Raw genomic sequence first — 25,032 nt, 5'->3', positions numbered from 1 at the left:
CACCGGAATAGTTCAGTCGTTGCTTCTTCGGCCAGCCAGAGTCGACACCTACTCGGAACTTCTCGGAGTCGTTCAGCACAAGATAGCAGTTCCAGTAGGTGAAGTCCTTGTACACCCCCTTCAGGGGGAAGGCTTTCTCCGCTATCCTCCTGCAGTCGTCCTCAGTTTGCCCACTGCTCATCATGCGGAGGACGTTGGTGTACAAGCCCGAAAATCGGAAGACCGCAACCCTTATTCGGTCCCATGCCTTCCGGCAATCCTCCCCATTGCGTGGCCTCCCCTCCGGGAAAAACCTCTGGTAGGCTGCTGCTATCTTGCCCCACAAGTTGACGATCCTCTGGTTGTTCGAAACGAGAGGATCGTCGCAAACACTCACCCACGCCTTGGACAGTGCGACGTTCTTCGCGTCCGTCCACCTCCTCCGTACCGCGTTGTCGTCCTCACCCGGCTGCCAGGACTCGCCGACCCTTTTCCCCTTGCCTTTCTTCTTTGGGGCGCCCCGACCCCGCCCTGCGCCCCCCGTTTGAACGGGAGCATCCGGAATACCGGAAAGATCTATCCCCAAGTCATCGAAGGAGAAAGTGTCAAACTGGGCCGGAGGCGCAGCCTCCGTTGGCGTCGATGTGTGCAACGAACCAGTCGAAAAATCAACACTGGGGCGATAGACGTCCCCCGGCGTCCCCTGCGTCGCCGGTACCCCCCGGGCATCATCTGCATTCCGGGTGCCCACCCCGGCATTTGGACACTGGGTGCCCACCCCGACATCGCCGGAAATGCCCCCGGCGGACTCCCCCCCGCTGGTATCCCGGGCATCATCTGCTGCCACGGGTTCATGTTGTAGTATGGGTGCATCTGACTCGGGTGCATCTGACTCCATCCACCTCCCACGGGGATCGGGGGAGTTTGAGATCCGCTACTCCCTGAAGTAGGCTCGTTGTTGATATCCATTTACCGTTGTTGATCTTGTACAGAAATTTAGATAGAGAGAGTACTCGTTAATACAAGTGGTGCGAATGAAAATGACAGGCAAGTCGCGTATATATAGTGTTTCGGAATAAAAAATAAAAATAAATAAAAATTCGCGCTAGGCGGTGCGCTAGGCTATCCGGACGCTGCAATAGCGCCTAGCGGATCGCCTAGCGCCGCGGAACCGCCGAGCGCTAGGCGGTATTTTATCGCGAAATCCGCTAGGCGGTTGCAATAGATCGCCTAGCGCACCGCCTAGCGCCGGCGCTCGGCTAGGCTGTGCGCTAGGCGCTATTGTGGATGCTCTAAGAGAGAAAAACTTAATAATATAGAAGAGTAAATTACATTTGTGAAGTACATTTGTTTAGCCTATTTCTAATATCATTAGTGAATGATAGTCCTTTTGTACTTTGTAGTATTAGACAACAATTCTTTTGTATTGGTTTAGCTCCTTTTGTAGACAACAATTCTTTGTGAATTACATTGGTTTAGCCTTAGTTCTAATATCATGAGTGAATGACATATTTTACGTTATAAATTTTTATCATAAAACTGCATTTGGTTCGTCATATTTACTATTTATTGTGATATATATAATCGGAATTTGTAGGCGTTGATGCATGAATTAGATGTGATCACATAAGCCTTCTCACAATATTTTGATACGGTTCAAACTACAAACTCATCTTGCTTAGAGATGCATTTGCTTGTCATATTCACGCTACAAATGCATGTGATTGTAATACTCATAAATAGGTTCCAAATTACTCCAGCAATCACAGCAGCTTCAATTTAGAAAAAAATTTAAATTAAATTAAATTAAATTTAGAAGAAAATTCAGAGAATTTTGTATCTAGATTAAAAGAAACGTTACGAACAAAAAAAATGTATAAAAAATTTATGTGTTTACAGCCAATTAATTATTTTCCATAACATAACTTAAGAGTAATTAGAAAAATTATTGTCAGATAAACTATACTAGAGAGGTCTTCCTTTATCATCCAATGATGAACTAAAAATTGATACCCTTGGGCATCTCATAGTCAACTCAAATCTAAATGAACGATAAAATCTGATTATTTAATTAAACAAAACATTAAAAAGCATAGACTTGTTGAATGAGATTAATATAAAATTATACAGAGCACTTCCAACCAAGCTTTAACGGATTTGTCATTTGCAACCATAATTTAAAAAAAATAATAATAAAAACGCAATCTTGATTATTACCACATAAACAAATGCACAATCAAGCAAGAAGCAGACAAATCATGCATGGGGTGGACTTATTAATCATAAGAAAATGGGGATTATGAAGTTATGGTCACTGTAGATGGCAGCCAGATTTCAAATTGACAGAGACATTCTAATATTTCAAAATGAGGGTTGGTGTCTTCTAGAGTTTGATTTTCATGATGAAAACGACACCATCTATGTCTGGACCATCAAAAAATAAACTGTGCAAGTTGTGGCAGTGGATGCCTCTTGAGCTTGACCATTACTTTATTGTTTTCCCTTTCTCATCTGTCATCACTCGTTTGGTACAAGCCACAAGGCGCGAATCTTCCTTCAATTTGCCTAACAAATGTATATATATATATATATATATAAGTGATTAGATTCGCTGCAGCATCTGTGGGGCTTCAATTGTGATCCGAGCATGAAGAGGCAGAGTAGAAGGGGAAAGCGGTCTGAGGTAAGAGATGGTTGCTTGGAGTTTGCCTTGGATGTGTTTGTGGAAATGTTTCAGAGAATGTAGAGGTTTTGATGGTTAATTTTTTTTTTTTTTATGTCAGCCGTTCTGGCCCTCCATTATGATGAAAAAATGGCTGAATATCAAGCCAAAGGTTTATGATTTCAGTGAAGATGAAGTGGACACAGAGAGTGAAGATGATGGTATGGCCTGTTTCAACTTTCAACCATGTTTCTTGCTTCATCAGTTTTTGAGCTTTGCTTTTGGTTTCTGACATGACTGATGGTTTGGGCAGCTTGCTCTTGTAAAGATGAATCTACTATGCTTGATGATCATGACGACTCGACGAGGGGATTTCAATCTGCTTGCTCAACCAAAACTACATCAGGTAGTTTTAAGACTGTATGTTGTTTTGAAATCCGATCTTTGTAATTCGTTGTGTTAGATATTAAAAACGCAGGGAAATTTGGTTTTTCGAATGTATATAGCATTTGCTTGATCAAATACTAGACTATATCTTGTTTCTGTATCCATGCCTCCAACTTTTGGAATGTGAATTTCTCAAATAATATCCGGTCTTGATGCTAAATGATTCTGATAATCCAGGTAAACCTCCAACTGGAATATCATTGAAACACAGGAGGGGAAAATCAGAAACTCTGCGACTTCAGTATATAAATACAAAAGATGTGAGGTTTGGCTCAGTAAGAAATCATAAATTTCTAGTGTTGCCTGTAGTGATGTTACTTTTAACATCTCCTACTCGGCTGTTATTGGACTGGTTTTATTTGTTCGACTTCTGTGGTAAGGAAGTGATTTCGTGCATGCAGAGTAAGTATAGGTACTTGGAATGTTGCTGGAAGAATTCCAGATGCTGATCTTGATATTGACGAATGGCTGTGTATGCAAGAGCCAGCTGATATATACATATTCGGGTAAGATTAGCAGCAAAATCTTGAAATCATTTGGAAGATTGATAGCTATTCGTGCATCATATTCGTGTCTCAAGAAAATCTTCTCAAAATTTCTCTCTTGATTTCACACCAATTGGACTCTGTGATTTGACCATAACTACTTGAGATCACCAGAAATATTCATATATGGAAACTGTAGTTTTCTCCTAAGTTTCTGTTTATTCTTGAAAGCACTCAATAATCCTAATTTCCTTTTATGGGTCATCACAGCTTCCAGGAAGTGGTTCCCTTGAGTGCAGGCAACGTTCTTGTTGCAGAATGCAGAAGGCCGATCTCCAAATGGGAGGCTATCATCCGCAGAACATTGAATAAGTCAGCAGAACCCGGAAGCAAACACAAAAGCTACAGCGCACCGCCCTCTCCTGTTTTCAGGACTTCCTCTGCTTCTGATACATTGGCTGATGAGGCAGATACTCCTGCACTCGACATATTTCCCGATAATTCTGGAGGCGCCACTATGGACAGTGACTCGAAGATCAGTAGGAAGAATATCTGGGACAACAGATTGGACTGGCCAGAGCAATCACTTGATGCTACATCTCATCAAGGTATATCGTCTAGGTCCCTACGAAGAGTGCTGAGCAGCTCAGCAAGAATAGGCTGGACGAGTAATGGTCTTACCTCCAGCCCTCAAAATTTCCCACGATTAAAGAGGATGCACAGAAGCTTTGGAAATCTACAGACGATCCACATGGATCAACATGGTGAGCTCGATGAAGCTGTGGATTATCTGTCTGAGGAGTTGGATGAAATTCCTGGAGAGGAAGAAGATTGTTTCGCGGATATGTCAGATTTCAGAAATGAGGATGCAGTGTCAACCACTCCAAGAAAGTCGCAGCCAGTGTATGTACGGATCGTGAGTAAACAGATGGTCGGAATATATGTGTCGGTGTGGGTGCGCAGAAAGCTGAGGCGACACATAAACCACTTGAAGGTCTCTCCAGTTGGAGTGGGGCTTATGGGTTATATGGGCAACAAGGTTTGCTCATTCCTCTGTTTTTGAAGTCCAGTTTTTGTGAAAGTATCATGATGCACCTTCATCTTAATCATTAAATGACAATTTCATGTCTTAAATTGTGAAGATTATACCACAGTTGTTGACCTTACTGCTTCCTTTTTGCCTCTCACAGGGATCTGTTTCCATAAGCATGTCGCTCTTTCATAGTCGTCTATGCTTTGTCTGCTCTCATCTAACCTCGGGCGAAAAAATTGGGGCCGAGCAAAGGCGCAACGCTGATGTTCTTGAAATCATAAGGCGGACTCATTTCTCAACCCTCTTTGACATTGATCAGCCTCAGACAATCCCCTCTCACGAGTAAGAAAGCCATATCTTGTTAAAGATTATGCTTTATGATTTGAAATCGAAGCTTGAACTAATACTTTTGGCAATAAAAACATTAACTTTTCTTTCATTAAATGGTCCTTTCTTGTATTCTATGTGCTCTTGATTATAAAAAAATGACTGATTACACAATCTCTCAACGAACAGCAAGATATTCTGGTTTGGAGATTTGAATTATCGGATCAATATGTCGGATTCAGAAGTGAGAGAGCTTGTCGAGAGGAAGCAGTGGGCTGTGCTTCTCAACAACGATCAGGTATAGACCTAAACTGGAACTACCATTACTATTAAAGCTTGATGTTTTAAGTAGTAAGGGTCAAACAAATTAAGCAGAACTGTAATAGTTAGAGCATGTTCGCAGTTAAGCCGGGAACTGAGAAATGGACATGTGTTTGATGGGTGGAAAGAAGGGATGATCAACTTTGCTCCAACTTATAAGTATGAAATCAACACAGATAGATACGTTGGTCAAAATCCTAAAGGAGAAAAGAAAAGATCCCCAGCATGGTAAGTCACAATCTTTGATTTAAGAAAATTTTCATAAAGGAAATTTATAGGAACCACAAAAGAATGTGGTTAGTTAGATACAGCTTTCACTCCGACCAAACATTTATAGGTTCCCCAGTTAGACAATATAACAGATTTTGGTCCTAAATTTCATGTTTAGGATATAGGACTACTTGGTCTGGACCAAACAGGCAGAAATGAATGCTTAAAGAATAATCTCCATTTAACTCAACAAACATTTTGATTTGGGTTATAACTTATAAATATAACAATATATGGTATGCAGGTGTGACAGGATACTATGGTTTGGTAAAGGGATTAAGCAGCTGTATTACAAGAGATCAGAGATGAGGATTTCAGATCATCGACCAGTGAGTTCTTCATTCTTAGTGGAAGTTGAGATATTTGATCAACGGAAGCTCAAAAAGGCACTAAACTTTTCAAGTGCTGTGGTACATCCTGAGTTTTTGTAAACCAAACTCAATAATTTTTAACTTGAGATACAAATTCATAATCAGATTATTAGTGTTTTGATATGTGTGTCATTTGGATCTCTAGTCGAATCAAGTGTAAGAAAGGAACAGCCTTTTTAAGAATATTACTACTATGTAATTACAATTTTTTCCAAGACATCAACCTTCAGAGCATCCACAACGGTGGACAGCGGCCCCGCGTCCGTCCATGTCAGCGGCGAGGACGCATACCGCCGCCGCTGGCGACGTGGCGGCTTACGATTGGGCAACGGCATAGCCGTTGCCTTTGAATTATTTTTTTATTTTATTTTAAAATTCGATTTTTAATTATATAAAATGATAAAAAATAAAAATATATATATATTCCAAATTCCAAAAATATAGCCGTTTTTTTCCGTTTTTTCTGAATTTTTTTGATTTTTTTTTATAGTTTTTTTTCCCCAAAATCATCTATAAATACATACATTCATCATCCATTTATCACATCAAATCATCTCACATTCATCTCTCATTCATAATTCTCATACAAACTATCAACACATTCATCCATCACTCAAAACCTCAAATGTATTTCACCCATATTATGGCGGAAGCGGAGCGCAAAGAACAAGAATACTACGAACAACATTGTGCCGCTTACGAAGCATACGTCGCGGCGAATACCCCCGCTCCTCCTCCTCAACGAACCAGATCAAATCGCTGCTACATCCATCGTGACTGGGAGGGAGCCCATGAAAGGCTCGTTGCCGACTACTTTGCCGACTAGCCGCGGTTTCCGGCAGATTACTTCAGTCGCCGTTTTCGTATGTCAAAGCGCTTGTTCATGCGAATTGTCAACACATTGTCCGCACGTGTTGAATTCTTCCAAACAGGTCCAGATGCAGCCGGCCGACAAAGTATCACGCCGTTGCAGAAGGGTACGTGTGCCATCTGACAACTCGCTACTGGGCAAACGGCCGACATCTTCGACGAGTATTTGCATATCGGTGAGTCCACTGGAATCCTTTGTCTAAAGAATTTTTGCGAGGGCGTTCGTTCAGCTTTCGGGGATGAATTCCTTCGGGCACCCACCACCGATGATTGCCAACGGTTGCTTCGTCTTCACGAATCAGTCTATGGCTTTCCCGGAATGCTTGGCAGCATTGACTGCATGCATTGGAGGTGGAAGAATTGCCCGACTGCTTGGAGGGGGCAACACTTGAGCGGTCACAAAGGCGGCGGCCCAACGCTTATCCTTGAGGTGGTCGCCGACTACCGCCTATGGATTTGGCATGCATATTTCGGCGTTGCTGGATCCAACAACGACTTGAATGTGCTATATTCTTCACCACTCTTCAATGATGTGATGAATGGTGTAGCACCGGCGATCGACTTCACCATCAACGGAAATAGATACCACATGGGTTACTATCTCGCAGATGGTATCTACCCACGGTGGTCGACTTTCGTGAAGACGTTCAACAACCCGCACGACCCGAGACGGGTTCTTTTTGCGCAGCGTCAAGAGTCCGCACGGAAAGACGTCGGAAGAGCTTTCAGGGTCCTTCAAGCCCGATTCAACATTGTTAAGTCCCCGGCTCGGCTATGGTACGTGAATAATATCGCTGACATCATGTTCACGTGTATTATCTTACACAACATGATTATAGCCGAAGAAGGGCCGAGGGCGGCTAGCTTCTACGACGAGGACGAAGCCGGAAGCTCAACAGCGAGGTCTCCCCCACGCCGAGGCGAGCATACGACGGTTGGCCAGAGATTCGAGACAAGGCACACAATACACGATACCCGAATCCACAATCAACTACAAGAAGACCTAATCAAACACATGAGAGCTAAATTCGGCAATGCTTAGTGGTTTTTTAAAATTTTTAGTATTTTAATTATGTAATTTTTAATTTTTAGGATTTTAATTATGTCGTTTTTATTTTATTTGTCATTTGTAATATTATTTAGATTTTTTTAATGAATTTTAGTATTATTGAAATGTTTTTATTTAATTGAATTTTAAATTAATTATGCTCGCAGCTGTGGGTGTTATGCTCTTGTCAGAGAGCAGAAAAAGTGAGGCCGAGCCCATAACCGTGCCGCTGGCAAGAGCACGGTTGTGGATACTCTCAAGTCTTGTGGAGTGTATTTTTGGGGGATTTTAATGTGGATAATTTAAAAATTAATTTATTCAGCATATGATCTCCAAATTCAGTCTCCGGGCAACAAATTGAAATTTGGGTAGTGAAATAGAGCTATAATTGTTTAAAAGGATATTGATTTCTATATCAGTGTATTCAGATATTTTCCACAAATTTTAAAAATAATTACCACAAACTTTAAAAAATGTCCAATTTTTCAAATCCAACCAAAGTAGTAAATATTTGGCAAATTTTAGTACTCTTAACATTCGTTTTATCTCTGCAGTCGATGAGTCCTCTATTGTGTATGAACATTTCACAACCTTTCTCTATTCATTTTATTTTGCAAACACTCCTTCCATCCCCAACATAATCTGCTTTTACACATTTAAACGGTCCTTTTTTATGTAACAGCCAAATTGTCTTTTACCATAATGTGTTTAGAAATAAAGAAAAATGACAATTGAAGATTTCATTAAAATAGTATTCCATAAAAGTAATTTCCTTGAAATTGTGTCATTAGAAATGTACATTTAAGGATGGTGTTTAAACGTAGAAGAAAATAAAAAATTAGATAAATTGGAGGGCATCAGTTCTCCAAGGTGAGTTATCATCACAATAAATCAGTCGCAAATTACCCATTTGACAAAAAAGATTCATCCTCTGCCCCAAAAATCAACAAAATAATAAATTGAATTTGAAATTTAAGCGATCAGAACCTGTCGGGATTCACTTTTAACATCACAAACAATCAGGGGATTGACAGACATGAATATATCGTCACCTCGCTAAAATCAAATTGAAATTTTAGATTTCATGTAAAAATAAGAGGAAAAGAAAAGAGAGTAAAGCTCAGAACTTCTTAGAGGGTTGTGCACCGTCACCGACGACAAGCGTCTTGGGTCACAGTTAAATATTCATCACAGCAAATTAAAGCAAAAGAGAAAAGCACAAAATCATAAAATTGGAGAAACTGAGATGAGAGAGGAAGCGGAGAGCTTAGATGTAGAAGGTGAGTGCAGAATGAATGGTGAAAGAAGCAATTTATAGCGATTTGGTGATGGCAGCAAGGAAACCCTAGATGCGTTATGCCGCGCTTTCGATATTTTTTTGACGCCGCCTTTTAACCCTACCAATAATTGTCGACTCAAAATTAAATAAAAATGTATAAAGTGTACACACCCAATTTCAGTTATTTATTTTAATTTTTAAGAATATTAGTACTATATTATTTCTAGTCGTTTTAAGCATTTTGAATGAAGATAATACCCAACTTTATTGTTTGATTATTTACATGTTAATTATTATTATTATTATTTTGGTTTAACGACAAGGTTTGCAGATTAATACCGAAAATCTCATGGCGGATGTCGGGGTTTGAACCCATAACCTTAGAGCATCCGCAACGGTGGCGCTGCTCGCCACCGCCGTCCGCGCCGCTGGCACGGACGTCACCCGCCGCTGCTGCGCTCGCGCCGTGCCAGCGAGCAGCTGACGTGGCGCGCCCTCATTCGTCAACGGCATAGCCGTTGGGTTTAAATAAATTTTTTTTTAAATCGGTTTTTAATTAAAAAAACCGATAAAAAATATTAAAAAAATTTCACTTCCCAAAAAAATTATATCCGTTTATAACCGTTTTTTTCCCACTTTTTAATTTTTTTTAATTTTTTTACCCTAAAAATACACACTTTCATCTATAAATACCCTCAATTTCACTCCAAAAAATTCACATCAAACTACACAATTCTCATCATCATTCTCTCATCTCCATTCTCATCTTCAATCTCTCATATCCATTTTCATCTTCATTATCTCATACCCTACAACATCACTATGTCCGGCCAAGGCGATAACCCTACTGGCTCCCACGGTTGGAACCCCGAATGGTTCGGTTCACAACCGTTTCCTACTCCGAAAACAGAATATTCGGCCCCTCCTCAAACCCAAGATTCGGCCGTTCCGGGTGGCTACCGTCCATACCCAATCGACGACCAAGGTGCCTCCGAAGGACGATACAGGTGGACACCGGAGCTTAGGCCGACCGCCCCCTCCCAACCTCCGCAAGCTACTACTCGCGGCAGCGGTGTCCGCACACCGTACACGCCGGCGGAGATGGATAAATTGTTCAAGGCGTACTTTGAAATCTCCGAAGATGCGGCGGTTGGCACGAACCAATCGGGCGATCACTTTTGGTGGCGCGTATCTCGCCGGTACAATGCAAACCGGCCGCCGGGAACGACCGAGCGCAACGAGAGTATGGTGCGCAACTGCATCGGCCGAGCCAACGACGAAATTGGCAAGTTCAATGGCTATTTCCTCCAGGAGTCGCGGAATGCCGGGAGCGGCCGGAGCGAGGTCGACATCATCACTGCGGCGTTGAGCACATACCAATCCATGAACGGTAAGTCGTTCAAGTACCTCAACGTTTGGCAGGAAACGCGGTTCCACCCGAGGTATCTGGGAGGCGTAACATCCTCCTCTAGCGGCTCCTCCAAACGGTCAAGGTCGCTATCCCTATCCGACTCCGGCTCCGAAGAAGTGGCTAGCCAACTCGCCGGAGCTAACTTGGGTAGCCCCGACGCCGGACCAAGCGGTTCCCAACGCCGACCGCAAGGAAGGAAGAAGGCGGCGGCCGAGCGCCGGCGCTCCGCGACTCCATCGGCCCCCGCCCCCGAACCCGCACCCTATGTTCCACCTCCACCCCCGAACAACTCGTTGTGGGCCCTTTTGGCCCAACTCAATATGGCCGATAGGTCAACTATGACCCCCACGCAACTTCAAACGCACGAGGGCATGATAGTGGGTCTCCAAAAACAATTGGGGTTGTTGCCGCCGGATGAGTAGTCTTCCTCGGGTAATATTAGCCAATAATTATGTAATTTTTAATTTTTAGTATTTTAATTATGTAATTTTTAATTTTTAGGATTTTAATTATGTCTTTTTTATTTTATTTGTATTTTGTAATATTTATTGTGATTTTTTAATGAATTTTAGTATTATGGAAATGTTTATGTTTAATTGAATATTAAATTAATTGTGTTCGTCCTTGCGGAAGAGCACAGTTGTGGGTGTTGTGCTCTTGCCAGAGAGCAGACATGAATAGTACCGCCCGGGCCCACAACCGTGCCGCTGGCAAGAGCACGGTTGTGGATGCTCTTAAGGTCACCACATCTCCGTGCCGCTAACTGCGTTATGATCCGTTGATTACATGTTAATTATTTGATTGTGTATTTTATTCCAACCATTTAGGTAGTTTAATTAGTGAGATAATTATGGTCTTAGTGCAGTGAGTCATAAATTATTTAAATAGTTTATGGTGTAACTAAAATTATAGTATTATATAACTAAAATTATTACTACATGGTGAGACCAAAGTGATAGGAGTATAATATTATTAATTTTGTTAAATGGTAGATTATTTCAAATAAATAGAACTAGATAAAATCAATAGTTTGATCTAGTTTCCAAGTTCAATTTTTTTTTCTCAATGTGCATAAATGGTTTCAATAATTTAAATAAAATACCCGACAAATAACTGAATTGGGGTAGTGTCTTAAAGAGCTCAAGTTATGGAGTAACTTTAAACAAAATATTCACATTAATAAATTATTACTTCCTCCTTCCTACATAAATATCAACTTTTGACGAAATACGTGTTTAAATGCACAATTCTTAAAATAAGAAAGATAACAAAAAATGAAATAGTGTTAATAAAGAATGAGTTTTACTACTCTCACCTTGTTAGAGAAAAAAAAAAGTTTTCTGACGTATAAAACTCATAATTTTTAAAAACTGACTGAAATAAAAATAATTCATATTTTTTTGGAGTATTATCTTTACCAATAAAATAAATTATTATCATGTGTGTTGGTAATTAAGTACTATGAATAAGATGCTATAGACAATATTTTATTTGGTAATATTAGTTGCAAATTATAGTACTGACTATGACATGGATAATAATTATAAAGATTATACATTTCAGTTTCTCTTCAATTAAAATACCTTCACAAATAATTAGAAATCAATTGTTTCCCTCCAATTTCAAAATTACATTCACAAAAATTATTAATCATTTTTTCCCCTTCAATTTATGCATTTTGCATGACTATGAAAAAAACATAAATAAATCTTGTTATCTCAAAATATGTCAATAATAACTAATACACCTTTCATTCATCATTAAATATCTCATTTTGACTTGATATCATGAAATTAAGTGATCTTGCTTGTGTTTACAATCCAGGCATGATAAAATACTCAGCGAAGTATTTCTTCAAGAAAGTTAAGGCATTACAATGGCAAAGCTATGAATACACATAAGTTGCAATTGGTTTGTCAATAATTCACTAGAAAGAATAATGATGTTCCAAAACATGGAGAGGAGTCGAAGCAAAAAAAATGACAATGACAATGACAAAAACAATGCTACTAACAAGTATCAACTCCTTGCTGATTTTGTAGAAAATGGAAACAAAGAAATAAAAAAAGACCAGTTTTGAGCTGATCACCATTTTCAATTCTGCTATGGCATGAATCATGAAAAGATCATTTCCAAATACTGGGTTTTATTGCTATGAATGTTTGTCCCTTGTGGAGTTGAGTTGCGGGAGATGATGAGATTGCGGAACAGAAGGTGAACTGGTAAAATATGCTTCTTCAACGGAAAAAGGGTTGTCGCCATCATCAAGCAAACATATAATTTATCACTGGAAAATGCTACTCACAGAACAATCATCGTGAACCCGCCTTATTGTTTCACCCATGAGGTTAGCAACAGAAAGAACCGTCAATTGGGGGAAATAGTTTTCCTCCGAGACTGGAAGCGTATTTGTAACAATAACCTCGTGGAACAGCCCACTCGACAACCTCTCAATTGCAGGGGGACTGTAAAAGAACAACATCAACAGAAATATGGTAAGACTCGTCGAATCGTATTTGTACATGAAAAGAAGCTGGAGTATCAACTGGTTCACTACTCTGCATGAATATTTTTACAAAGAATAAGTACTCTACTTTCTAGAATGACAATTTGCTAAGTAATCAATAACAGCAGATTATAGAAATCTACAGAGAAACATAAACTAAGATGATTGAAGAAAACCATTATTAGCCAGGAATATTGACACAAATTGCTCTATTACAAGGAAATTATTAGTTAACATGATATTACATATAATAACAAATGGTGAAAAGAGCCAGAGAACAAATGCTAATACCTGAAAACCGCATGAGTGCTACATGCATAGACTTCCCGAGCACCGACATCATGCAGCAATTCTGCACCTTTGGCTATCGTTCCTTTAGAGCCACAAAACAAATAGAAAAATAAAAAATCAGCTTTGTGTGTTGAAGAGATGGGGATTAAAAAAGGGGGAAGAGTGAGAGAGAAAAGATGTTGCAGCACTAGCCGAATATTACAAGTCAAGCTCCTTCAGCAAAGACAGTGCTAACTTAAAGAAGATAGGCACTTGTAAGGTAAAACTAGTCTAACTTTAACCCATTTTTTTGAAATTCTTTTAGTTATGAGTTATAGGCGATGCAGCTGCCAGTCAGTAATGTGAGGACAGGAAGTCACGAGGAGATACATAATCTCCTTTTTGCCTGAACAACTCATGGTCTACTCAGGATTGTCGTTCTAAATGAACTTTTTAACTTCTCATGATAAATTACTGTGGAATGAATGCCTCCAATATCACTTAAGTAAATATCATCAGGGCTCATCTTGTAAATTTTGCTGGTCCTGTTTAATTAAAGAGAAGTTTCATCCAAAGGTGTGGCTTGATGGGAGACTGCAAAAATGTATAGGGTTGAATTCAATGTCCATTTTGAAGTTCTGGGATTATACAAATCTTCTTACTAGGCATTGAGGTTTTAAAATGGGGGCTCTATCTTTAAAAGTGGCATTTTCTGAGGATAGAGAAGAGATATATCATCGAAGGCACAGAGCATAATTGCTTTTATATTTGGGATTCAGTCATGTTTTAACCTTTTGAAAGTCCATATGCGAAGATAGTTTAATCACGGAGGAAGTTACACTCAAGGATTTAGAAAAAGGGGGGATCATTTGGTAGTCTTAAATAAGTAACAGATTCAAGGTAGTAACATTTAAAGCAGAGGAGCTCAATATATTTTTGGTAACAAAGACAAGCGGACATTGAGACATGACTTCCTTCCCATGTGTATCTTGACCCACCCCCGAGAATTATAAAACTAAGTCTGCCAAGATCACAGGCCACCTACCCACAACCGGTTCAATTTTGAAGGTTTATACATATGAAAAGGATCTACATTTCAGCATTTATCTGAGCCCCCCAAAATTTGAATAGTCCCCAATATTACTATTCTAGATATGCCCCAATTCAGCTAGATTCTCAATTGTTAGGGCCAGGATAATGTGCAAAGAACACTAAAAGCATCGACCTAGACTCCACTCAAATTTTCTTGAAGTATAGTTTCAACCAAAGAATGTTGTTTGATAACCACGACACCAATCAAAATAAAGCTCATTGATCCTTAATGTTAGTTCCATGTATTAGCACGGTGCTTAATGGTTTAACTAATTATGAACTTGATTACATTTGTAGGTTTAGAAGAATGAATATTAAGCAATAATTTAGAGGATATATATATATATATAAATTATTCTTTTATTCTATTTACCTGCTGTATCTATCATGTCATCTAACATCACTGCCACTTTTCCTTTAACATCACCTATCAGATTCATTACCTGTAAATAGAACATAAGATGACCATAAAATAAAAATTAAATTGCAACAAAGAAAGAGTGTCATAAATGCATCTTTTCGCAATTGTGATAAGAAGATTATCGGTATTATATATGCTGATAAATTTTCATAATACTATCAGTTATGTTCTGAAAATATGTAGCTTAACGTACATTAGGAAGTTTGTTCATGAACAGCTGGTGTCTGTCACCTTCAATGTAACCACCAAAGTGTATGGTTTTCTATAAATAAGTTGTGGTGTCACACTGCTACTAATGGAAGTAGAAGACCGAGATCCAATAATGTAAGCCATGAAAATTGATGATAGTTCGGATGTTAATCAAGGACCATGAATTGGAGCAGGAACTTGGCCATTTGAACATCATGTGAAATTTTGATGTTTGGGATCCCAACATCCGTTTCAGAAGTGAGAACTCTTAGATAAAGAAGAGAAGTTCTGGAACTGGAGAACTGTGCTGTGTGTGCAAGACAATGGGATGTTTTAGCCAATAACACCCCCGCCCCTAAAACATTCGGCCTGAGTGTGCATTTATCCAAGTATGACAATTAAGGTATTTTTGTTTGAGGCATCATCCTAAGGAAATTAATGCTCAAATTGTCAGCAAACATATGAGAAATGGTCCATCTAATATTGGCTCCAAAAGTCTTATTTAAACAAACCTTGTACGGGGAAAAGGTAGGATTTTGGGATTTGACACCGTAGGCTCTAGAAACCAATTAGTTGCAATTGCACTAAACATAAGGAATTTCAAGGGGCACTATCGAAGGCATTATACTCAAATACCAAATTAGATAAATGATATATATAGGGTGTGATAATTATGAGTCCGCCTCTTATTGTTAGTCCATGAGTATAAAATTATTAATTCATGTAATTTACCGCACTAGAAAGAAAAAAAATTGCCACATCCAGGATTCAATCCTAGTTAGTTTCATTTTTTAGTAGATTACACAGCAGATCAGAAATTTAATACATCGTGGGCAGTATAATAAAAGGGGACTCATGGATTCATGATAAGAGGGCAACTCATTTCATCTATCTACATATATATACACAGAGAGAGCTAATTCTTAGGGATGAAAATTTTCAGTGGACAAGGCAAGTTGTCAGAGATTATGATACATCAATGATCATTGCTGTTCCATCAAGCATTAGGCTGTTGAAGGTCCATGAATATGGTAATAAACTGAGAATGATTCCTTCATTTAGCACAGAAAATGTAAGGAACGAAAATGACACATCTGGCATAGAACAGTTATAGCAGGCATGCATAATGTATTAGATTAAAAATTATGACAGTTAAATAAATTAAGAATACTGCTCTGATGCATAGTACATTCACCAAGTGTGGACGATATCTAACCTGTTCCTACATTTACTTACTCAATTCAAATCCCTCTGCTTAATAAATTGGTAATTAACTTCAACGAAAATTGTTAATAGAACTATTTTATTTAGGTTGTGCCACATTGAGTAGCCTTTCTGTCCTCGATTCAATTTAAAGGAAACAAGCAAGATAAGATGTAGAAATTCTGTTAACACAGCACACAAGACTTACACACTCTCCGAGTAACTCACACACACTCAGTATGAACACTCACACACTCAATGAACACTCACTAATTGAAGAAGAAGAGAGATAGATGATTTCTTGGAGAAAAGGGATTCTCTTTTATAGATTGATTCCTAACACTAGAATGCAAGTGAAAACCGAGCTACTTAAAGCTCATACAATTGTGGTAACTGCCACTAACAGAATGGAATCAAGAAACAAGAAACAAGAGCTTTCAACGGCTCTTTCCTAACAAACTAACTAACTCCAACGGCTAGTTCCTTTCTTGCTTCTTCCTTTCCTATTCAGCTTTTAACTCTTCATGCTTAGGGACTGAATGTGAACTCGCGTCTTACAAATTCATTGGGTTTGTCTTGTACAGAAATATTAATTCGAGAGAATGTGAAAAGACAGTTAAGCAATAAAAGGTTAGTAATACCTCAGCAACATTATGCCCCGAACGCCTTTTGTCCACAATGGCCAAAGGTGCATCAGATAACTTCTTCGCAAAAGCTCGTGCACGTGCAACTCCTCCAACATCAGGTGAGACCACTACCAAGTCACCAGAGCATATCTTCTTGCTGGCAAGGTAATCAAGGATGACAGGCTTTTGCATAAAAACAAAGGCAAAAAAAACACATTATGAGTAAGAATAGAAAACAAGTAATAAAGGTGAAATCTTTACTTATACCTGGCAGTACACGTGGTCCACGGGAATATCAAAGTAACCCATGGACTGCCCTGAGTGAATATCACAGGCAAGAACACGATCTGCACCTGCTTCCGTGATAAGATTGGCTACTAATTTGGCAGAAATAGATTCACGTCCTTGGGTCTATTCAGAAGAGAAATTAGAGTAGCAGTGCAAAAGTTTAGTAACATTTCCTCTACAATCTATTCAATGAACTTCTCATATGTAAGTGCTCGTCAACCATCAAAGCGCAAAGAATTCATCAAATGTCTGATATATTATTGAAAAATGAAAAATCCACCTTTCTATCAGCTCGCGCATATCCAAAGTATGGGATCACTGCAGTGATATTTTTGGCTGAAGCTCTTCGGCAAGCATCTATCATTATAAGAAGCTCCATAAGATTTTCATTAGCTGGAGGACAGGTGGGCTGGACCAGGTACACATCACAGCCACGGACACTCTCTTGCAACTGAACATAAATCTCTCCATCTGCAAATCGCTTAATCCGGATACTTCCAAGGTTGAGGCCCATATACTTAGCAATTTCCTAAGTGAAAAGCAATCCATCAAATTTAGTGAAGAAGTAGAATAATGAATGCAGAAGGCAAAGCATAATAAAAGAGAAACTACAACAGATGCATCATAAAACAACCAAGCTCTATTAAATGTTGTGTGACACTCTTCCCCAGGTTCATTTCCACTCCCTCCCTTCTCCACCCTATCAAACCCTTTCTTGTCTCTATTCACTAATTCATAAGTGCATTTGGTATATGATAGTAGCAGCAAACCCCCGAAAATATTTCAATGCATTCAAACTTGCAAAACAAATTGGTAGCGTTAAAATCTCAAGGAACATAGTATTAGTGTTTCCTGCAACAAAAATCAAGGTGACCCAGTACACCAAAAATGGAAGAAGTTAAAAATCACATCATCTCATGTGGTGTTGAGTTAAATAAGTCCCTTAGTCCCTAAATATATATGTATGTACACATATATGATATGCACACCCATGTAAGCACAGCCAGTTCAATTCACATATATTCACAAGCTAAATTGTTAGGTAACAGTAATAGACTGTATAAACCCTTTGATCATGTAGAACAATACTTTTTGCACAGATAAGTATAAGAAATAAAATGGAAGGTAAAACTGAATAGACCAGAGAGTTAACAGAAGCAAGTAAGTAATATATCTCACTCGCAGAGGCAAAAATAAAATCAATTTACAACAAGGCCATTGAACTGAAGTATATATATAGGTCCTCAGCTTTGAGCACATCATCCATGTAATGCACACTCGTAAAAATCAATGTTATCAAATAGCAGATATGGCGGTGCCATGGCGCTATGGCATGGCGTTCAGTGATGGAAACACCATAGTACCATGGCGCTGCCATAGCACTGCCATATCTGCCATTTGACAACATTGCGTGTGTACTGCATTTAGGAATGGGGCATTATGCAAGAAACATGGAGATTAGAGTTGTATTTTATGCTTTTTAATTGTTTTAATAGTTTTAGATGATATATTTTTATTATTTTCTAATTTTTGAATTATATATAAATATATAAGCATTATTTTATTTATTTAATTATTGACCGTCATATCCGCCATACTAATACGCTATATCCCTGTGGCGGTTTTTAGGCGAACCGCCATAAGCCGCCATACGAGATTGATAACATTGGTAAAAATTTATTTCTCCTACATGCCATGTCCCTAAATTCAAGCCATGCTTCCCCACACACCATGATCAACTCACGCTAGACTTAGTGCCATTGTATACGAGTTTAAAATGAAACCTTACACACCCCACATAACCAAAGGCGAGTGTTTCATAAGCTGCCAATCAAACCACGGTATTTTCACAAGTTCAATACGAAAGAAGAGAGAGAATGGTTTTCCATCCTTCAAAACATGCGAAAGATTCTCCTTTTCACACTAGTGAAATTTCAAAAAATAGGCAAAGTAGACATAAAACATCAAAATCCATTCATGAGCAAAAGGAGTGGGGATTTACCTGAGAAAGCATAAAATTGCCAGTACCGGAGAAAATCTTGATCTCGTTATTAATGTTTTTATCGACAGCATTCCCCAATCGTCTCGACTGCAAGTACTTGGGTAATGTCTGGTCGTTGAGAACAGGAACACGAGGCTTCCCGTTCACCGCATCTGTCAACTCGCATCTCTGTCAATAGAATTAGACAAAAACGAAACATGAAAACACAGAGACCTAACTTCAATCAAATGAAAAGCAACGCTACAAAGCCTAAAACAAATTCATGAACGTTAATCATCAATGAGAAAAAGGAAAAAAAAAATAAAAAATGGACGGCTGTTGAGTCCAATCTCAAACAATCTGTCAGTCGGCATGGAAGAACGAGAGAGAGAAGAATAAGAAAAAAAATAAGTGAAAAGAGAATGTTACGGCGGGAGAGAAGCGTGCGGTGGGAGTAGGAAAAGCGGAGCGCGAGAAAAGAGGAGAAGTGGTTGGCGGCGGCAAGAGCAAAGAGGCCATCGAGGAGAGGTGTGTGAGAGTGAGTGTGTATTGAGTTTGAATGGCGGCGCCTCTCCTCTGCTCTTTATTTATTTTCGCCGCAGAATCCACAGAGAGAGGAAGATTTCGGTCGGTAGTGACGACTCAACATCGCTTCTCAAATTTCAGTAAGCCGTAATTAATTAAACGCTCCCTTTTTCTTTGACTTTTTGCTCCTTTAAATTTTAATATTGCTACTTTCGTCCCACTAATTGAGCCGTATTTATAATTTTGTTGTTATTGAATCATTTTTTTAGCTAAAAATTTAACAAATTTAATCTCATTCTTTAACCTACTTCATTATCTATTCATTTTTGAGTTGGCATTGAGTCATTTTTCCTTTTTATCCAACAATAAACACGTTCTTTATCTCTTCTATTTTATCTATATTATTATCTCCAAATCTTAATACTTTATTCTCTTATATTTGATTAATATTTGTTAATTTACTATAGATTTTATTCTCTTTTCATTTAATTTAATAAATAACATTTTCTTAAATTTCATGTTTATAAAATGCATCAACTGTCTTGAAAGAAAAAAAATAATAAATAATCAAATGGAATTAATACAAGTTGTAACATAAAATTAATAAAAATAAAATAGATAAACAATAGTTAAAATATTTTATTGGAAAATGAAATTTGCCTTCATCTTATAGAAAAGACATTTATAAATAGAGTCAACTACCTCAAAAGTCTCTAACTTTTCCGTTTGTAACACTGCAGGTCCCTAACAAAAAAAATATCGCCAGACGACCTTAACCTTAAATATAATCACATATCTTGTTTTCTTAGCCAATTTTCGGACTAAAATACCCAAATGCCTTGAAGGGCATTTAAGTCAAAGTACCCACAACCTGTAGACCCACTATGCGCACACCTACACTGACTTGTAGACCTTACCAAGACTTTTGTCAAGTCATATCTGACTTAAATTATTTGGACTAAATAAGAGAGTTGATTACATAAGATGTGTGTAGGCGTAATATTCAGTATAAACTTAAATTATTCATTTCTGATTCACGTCTGCAGTCCTGAAACCCCTTGAGATCACACTACTTTTACCTCTGTGTAGTTATTTTATCACTTCTACTGCTTCGACAAGACAAAGCATAAGCAACTAGAAAAAAAAACGCAACGTTCATCTCTCGAATGGGTCTCCTTCGTTGTACTCTAAAGGGGAGACTGCCGCAGCTACTTTCTCTCGGAAATTGAATTTCTGGGCGATCAGGGGCCGTACATCTTGAGCTCCGACTAAGCTTTCCAAAAACGGGCCCGTCGGCCCATTTCTATTTTGTCGCAACCCATTTGGTTGCTCCTCAATCTCGCGACAATCCATCTCACCCGTACCCCTACGACTAAATTTGTCTTGTGTCGCCTCTCTCTTGGTTTTGATGTGATGATTTTTGCAAAATCAAAATTGAGTTTCAATCTGTTCGAACGAGCTGGGCGGTGGTCGTTGCTTGGCTTGGCAAACTCAGAAGGAAATTTCCTTGCTGCCAGATTTCCATCCCCAAGTTCAATTTGTTGCAAGACTAAGCAATTTTCGTTGAATTCTCTGTTTCATTTTTGTTGGATTTTTTGTGTTCCATCTTCGACAATTTCAAATGAATTTTTGAGTTTCGCAATTGATGTAAATTCAATGATTTAGGCATTAATTTATCAATTCATTAGAATAATTTTATTGCTTTGTAATTAATGGGATTGCCATAATTAACCGAGAATTGATTTATTTTCGTCCGTCACTAATTATCAATTCAAAGCAATTATTTAATTAATTAATTTGCCTTTTTAATTACTAATCACTAATTCAAAGTAATAAGTTTTAATTAATTAAAAATGATTTATAATTTAATGTAGGATATATTGTACTACTTTAAACAGTAGAGGTTGTGCAACATGCATGCCGTAATTGTCAGCATTCTTACTGAGATGACCATAATGCCCTTTTTGGGCTTAAGGGCATTTTAGTCAGAAAAAATAAGATATGTGATTATGTTTAAGGTTAGGGTTGTCTGATGATTTTTTTTTTTGTTAGAGACCTGCAGTGTTGAGACATAAATCAATGTTGAGATTGTAACATAGCTAAAAACGATATAGTTGCATTGAGGTTAGGTAGTAATTATTTTATGGGTAGTGATTTAGAGACATAATGTCTCCATGCCATAATACCCCTATATTTTTTTTGCCATAAGTATAATTTATATCTTGACTAATATATCCTTACCAATGCAATTATAGATAATTCTAATTTAGAGGATTTTAATGTAAAGAAAGTTTTAATTAATATGATAAATTAAAGTGACTACTTAATTAATGTAACTATATACTTTTTCATTTTTGGTATATTCTACAAGTTGTACAATTTTTCTCCTTATTTAAATATTAAGAATTAAAAAAAGCACAATTAAAAAATTAAATCAAAGTTATGAAATTGTTATAATTAAAAACGTGAACTCAATTATTATAAATATAATATTCTATATCAATTTTTAATTTATTGCATGGTAAATTAACTATGAAGCTTTAAAACATTTAATAAATGAGTTAAAAATATATGTGATAATTTTTTTATAGAGGGTCGACGCAATGTTCCAAAATTAAAAATCTAATATTGAAAAATAAAAAAAGTTAATATTAAATTATAAAATTCGTAAACATGAAACCGTAAATTTAACTGGTATTAATAAATCATATATTAGTTTTTAATTTGATATATATTATAGCACATTGAGCCAATAATTCCATTTTATAAATAAAAGAAATTTTTTTAACTAAATATCTTTAAGATATTAAATAAACGAGTTAAGATCATGTACTATTATTTTCTGATTGAATTAAAATATCTATTATTCTATTAAAAAATTTAAAAATATTAATTGTATATCTTTAAGATATTAAATAGATGAGTTACGAGCACGTGAGTTTTTTTTATCTTGGTTCGACTGTAACGTTCCAAAAGTTAAGAATTTATAGAAAATGAAATTAAGAAAATTTAATAAATAAAATCATAATTATAAAATTCTTAAATCAAAACTCGCAACTAAATTAGTATTAACACATCACATATTAAATTTTAATTTGTTTTATAATATAGTGGATCGAACTAAGAACTTTAATATTTTATACAGAACATGAGAAATTATGAACTATACAACGTAAAATATTAAATAGATGGGTTAAGAACATGCAATTATTTTTTTTATCGGGTTTCAATTATAAAATTCTAAAAATTAAGAATCAAGAAATTTGAAGTTTTGCAAAAAAATACTTTTTGAAATTTGCTCTAGAAGCTGCATAGGGATCCGAATCAAATAGGCGTTTTTAATTTACATAAAGAATTTTAATTTGGGAAGAGACAAGCAAATGGAACTAAACAAATGTGTATTGTAATCTGTAGGTGATAAAATATTGTAAATAATTTTTTTATTGTTATAGAAAATTAGAATTAAGCAAATTGGAGAAGAAATAATTTGTTGATGGAGAATTATAATGGGAGAAGAAGAAAATGAGAATTTGTTTATAGAAAATTATAATTGGAGAAATGGAAAATAAGAATTTATTGATAAATATATAAATAGAAAATAAGAGAGAGAGATTGACAACTAATGAAATAAAAATCTTTAAAATGTAATTAAATGTTAGGCACTTAATTTAACAAAGCTCATTAACACACTCACATTCCCTAATTAAAAGCATGTTCATTACTATTAGGTCATGTTTGGTTGTAAGTATTTCATCTGGGAAAGTAATATGATTCCTTATATTTTAAAATCATGTGTTTGTTTCGGTTTTTAATCAAAATGAGAAAGTAATCAAAATCCCGAGACAAGGAAAGTAAATACAACTTTCAAGGATTATGAATCCTTACTTTTCTTAGGTATTCTTTTTCCAAGTCTTAGGATTCTTACATATTTAATGTAATATAAGTATAGTTATTATTATTATTATTAATACAATGTATAAAAAATATTTTAAAATTATAAATCATACTTAATTATGATATAATAAATAACTATAATTAAAATTATCATAATTATAACTATATTATTATAATATTGGTATATATTTGTTATTATCATAATATAAATTATATAATAATAAATAATAATTATTATTTTATAAATTAATAATTAATCAATAAAGTCATAGTGAAATTTCCAATTATAAAATTTATTCAATTATAATATTTGTAAATATGTATAATTATAATTATAATAATCATATTTATTATTATAATCATTTATGATTATAATAATCCATGTAACTATATTATATTATTATATATTATGATGGATAATCCATATTTAAACTAATAAATATAATAATATAATTATTATCATTTTTAATTAATAATTAATTAAAAAATTATAATATTTTTTATATAAATAAAATAATAATAATAAGTAGGAGTATAATTTTAGTTTGGTGTTTAAATCATATATATAATTTAAAATCTTGACATTTTCCAAACACAGGAAAGTAAAGTTATTAGGAATCATATTATCGGGATTCATTTTTCCAGGTATCATTTTCCTTGCCAACTTTACTTTCTCGTCCACCAAACATGGCCTAAGGGTAATATAGTATTTATGAAGACATAAATTTAATTATAAATCTAATATAATCTTAAATTACCCTTTTAACCCTATTATGGCAATGACATTATGTCGATAAATCATTTTCCTTATTTTATTTACCTATAATTTCAAACGAGATCATTAGACCATAGAATATACCCAATATAATAGAAAGCAGTTATCTTTAAAGGGTGGATAAATAACTCCTTTATTTTAGACATATTCTCATTATTAAAGATGACAGCTATATAAGTGATCATCATTAATAATTATCAATAAAATTGTTATTTTTATAAATAAAAATTGATAGGATATCATAAATAAAAAATGATAAGCAGTAGGAGTACTTCATTTCGAGTAATATTATATCAAAAGTGAAATTATCATATTTTGGAATTTTTTACCAAAATTCGGAATGATTTGGAATTTTCAAATCATTGGAAATGAGTAATATAACAAAGAACAGAGTATCTTTAATTTTGGAAATTTGGATTGATTGCCAAATTTTAAGTGATTCTATAAATTTGGGGGAGCCGACGAGGCTCGTGCCGAATTTGAGTGTAAGAGTGAGGGACGCCGCTGGCGTAGGAGAGAGTTTGAGAGAGGTGAAAAAGAGGGGGAGTTGGTAGAGAGAGCGAGAGAGAGGTTGTCTTGTTTTCCCATTTCGATTAGTCTCGTGATTCAGAGGCTTGTTTTTCTGTTTCGGTTCAATTCACAATTAGGAGTCTCATTTTCATATATGCTAATTAATACTCCCTCCGTCCCCAAATAATATATACTTTGGGGTCGGCACGAGTTTTAATGTAAAATTGGTGAAGTAACAGAGAGGTAGGG

At 36.4% G+C, this 25,032-nt stretch overlaps 2 protein-coding genes and 3 non-coding genes across 6 annotated transcripts; 1 reads left to right on the top strand and 4 right to left on the bottom strand.

Moving 5' to 3' along the window:
* Nucleotides 1-2,331: 2,331 nt before the first annotated feature.
* LOC121753959 (type I inositol polyphosphate 5-phosphatase 2-like) lies at nucleotides 2,332-6,110 on the top strand. Of its 2 annotated transcripts, XM_042149266.1 has the most exons (10): nucleotides 2,337-2,662; nucleotides 2,763-2,862; nucleotides 2,955-3,047; nucleotides 3,266-3,353; nucleotides 3,490-3,594; nucleotides 3,844-4,612; nucleotides 4,764-4,948; nucleotides 5,123-5,231; nucleotides 5,337-5,482; nucleotides 5,769-6,110. In XM_042149266.1, the coding sequence occupies exons 1-10, from the start codon at nucleotides 2,627-2,629 to the stop codon at nucleotides 5,953-5,955; spliced, it is 1,818 nt and encodes a 605-aa protein (XP_042005200.1). In that variant the 5' UTR covers nucleotides 2,337-2,626; the 3' UTR covers nucleotides 5,956-6,110. The 2 variants fall into 2 exon arrangements, with proteins under 2 accessions (XP_042005201.1, XP_042005200.1); XM_042149267.1 differs by lacking the exon at nucleotides 5,337-5,482 and having other exon boundaries at nucleotides 2,332-2,662; nucleotides 5,769-5,911.
* A 2,552-nt stretch (nucleotides 6,111-8,662) lies between these two features.
* Nucleotides 8,663-8,753, bottom strand: LOC121756657. The gene has a single exon (XR_006041035.1). It is a non-coding gene; the product is annotated as a small nucleolar RNA Z101 (small nucleolar RNA).
* A 36-nt stretch (nucleotides 8,754-8,789) lies between these two features.
* LOC121756665 lies at nucleotides 8,790-8,870 on the bottom strand. The gene has a single exon (XR_006041043.1). It is a non-coding gene; the product is annotated as a small nucleolar RNA snoR14 (small nucleolar RNA).
* Nucleotides 8,871-8,929: 59 nt separating this feature from the next.
* On the bottom strand, nucleotides 8,930-9,010 carry LOC121756660. Its single transcript, XR_006041038.1, has one exon. It is a non-coding gene; the product is annotated as a small nucleolar RNA U61 (small nucleolar RNA).
* Nucleotides 9,011-12,395: 3,385 nt separating this feature from the next.
* Nucleotides 12,396-19,759, bottom strand: LOC121755068 (ribose-phosphate pyrophosphokinase 1-like). Its single transcript, XM_042150348.1, has 8 exons — nucleotides 19,509-19,759; nucleotides 19,101-19,268; nucleotides 17,379-17,627; nucleotides 17,078-17,221; nucleotides 16,826-16,993; nucleotides 14,745-14,814; nucleotides 13,301-13,382; nucleotides 12,396-12,968 (listed from the first exon to the last, which is right to left on the bottom strand). Exons 1-8 carry the CDS (start codon nucleotides 19,596-19,598, stop codon nucleotides 12,788-12,790), a joined length of 1,152 nt encoding a protein of 383 aa, XP_042006282.1. The 5' UTR covers nucleotides 19,599-19,759; the 3' UTR covers nucleotides 12,396-12,787.
* Between the last annotated feature and the right edge of the window lie 5,273 nt (nucleotides 19,760-25,032).

The sequence above is a fragment of the Salvia splendens genome, chromosome 11, assembly GCF_004379255.2.
Source record: "Salvia splendens isolate huo1 chromosome 11, SspV2, whole genome shotgun sequence".
Lineage (NCBI taxonomy): Eukaryota > Viridiplantae > Streptophyta > Magnoliopsida > Lamiales > Lamiaceae > Salvia > Salvia splendens.
This window is presented reverse-complemented; position numbering and strand designations above follow the sequence as displayed.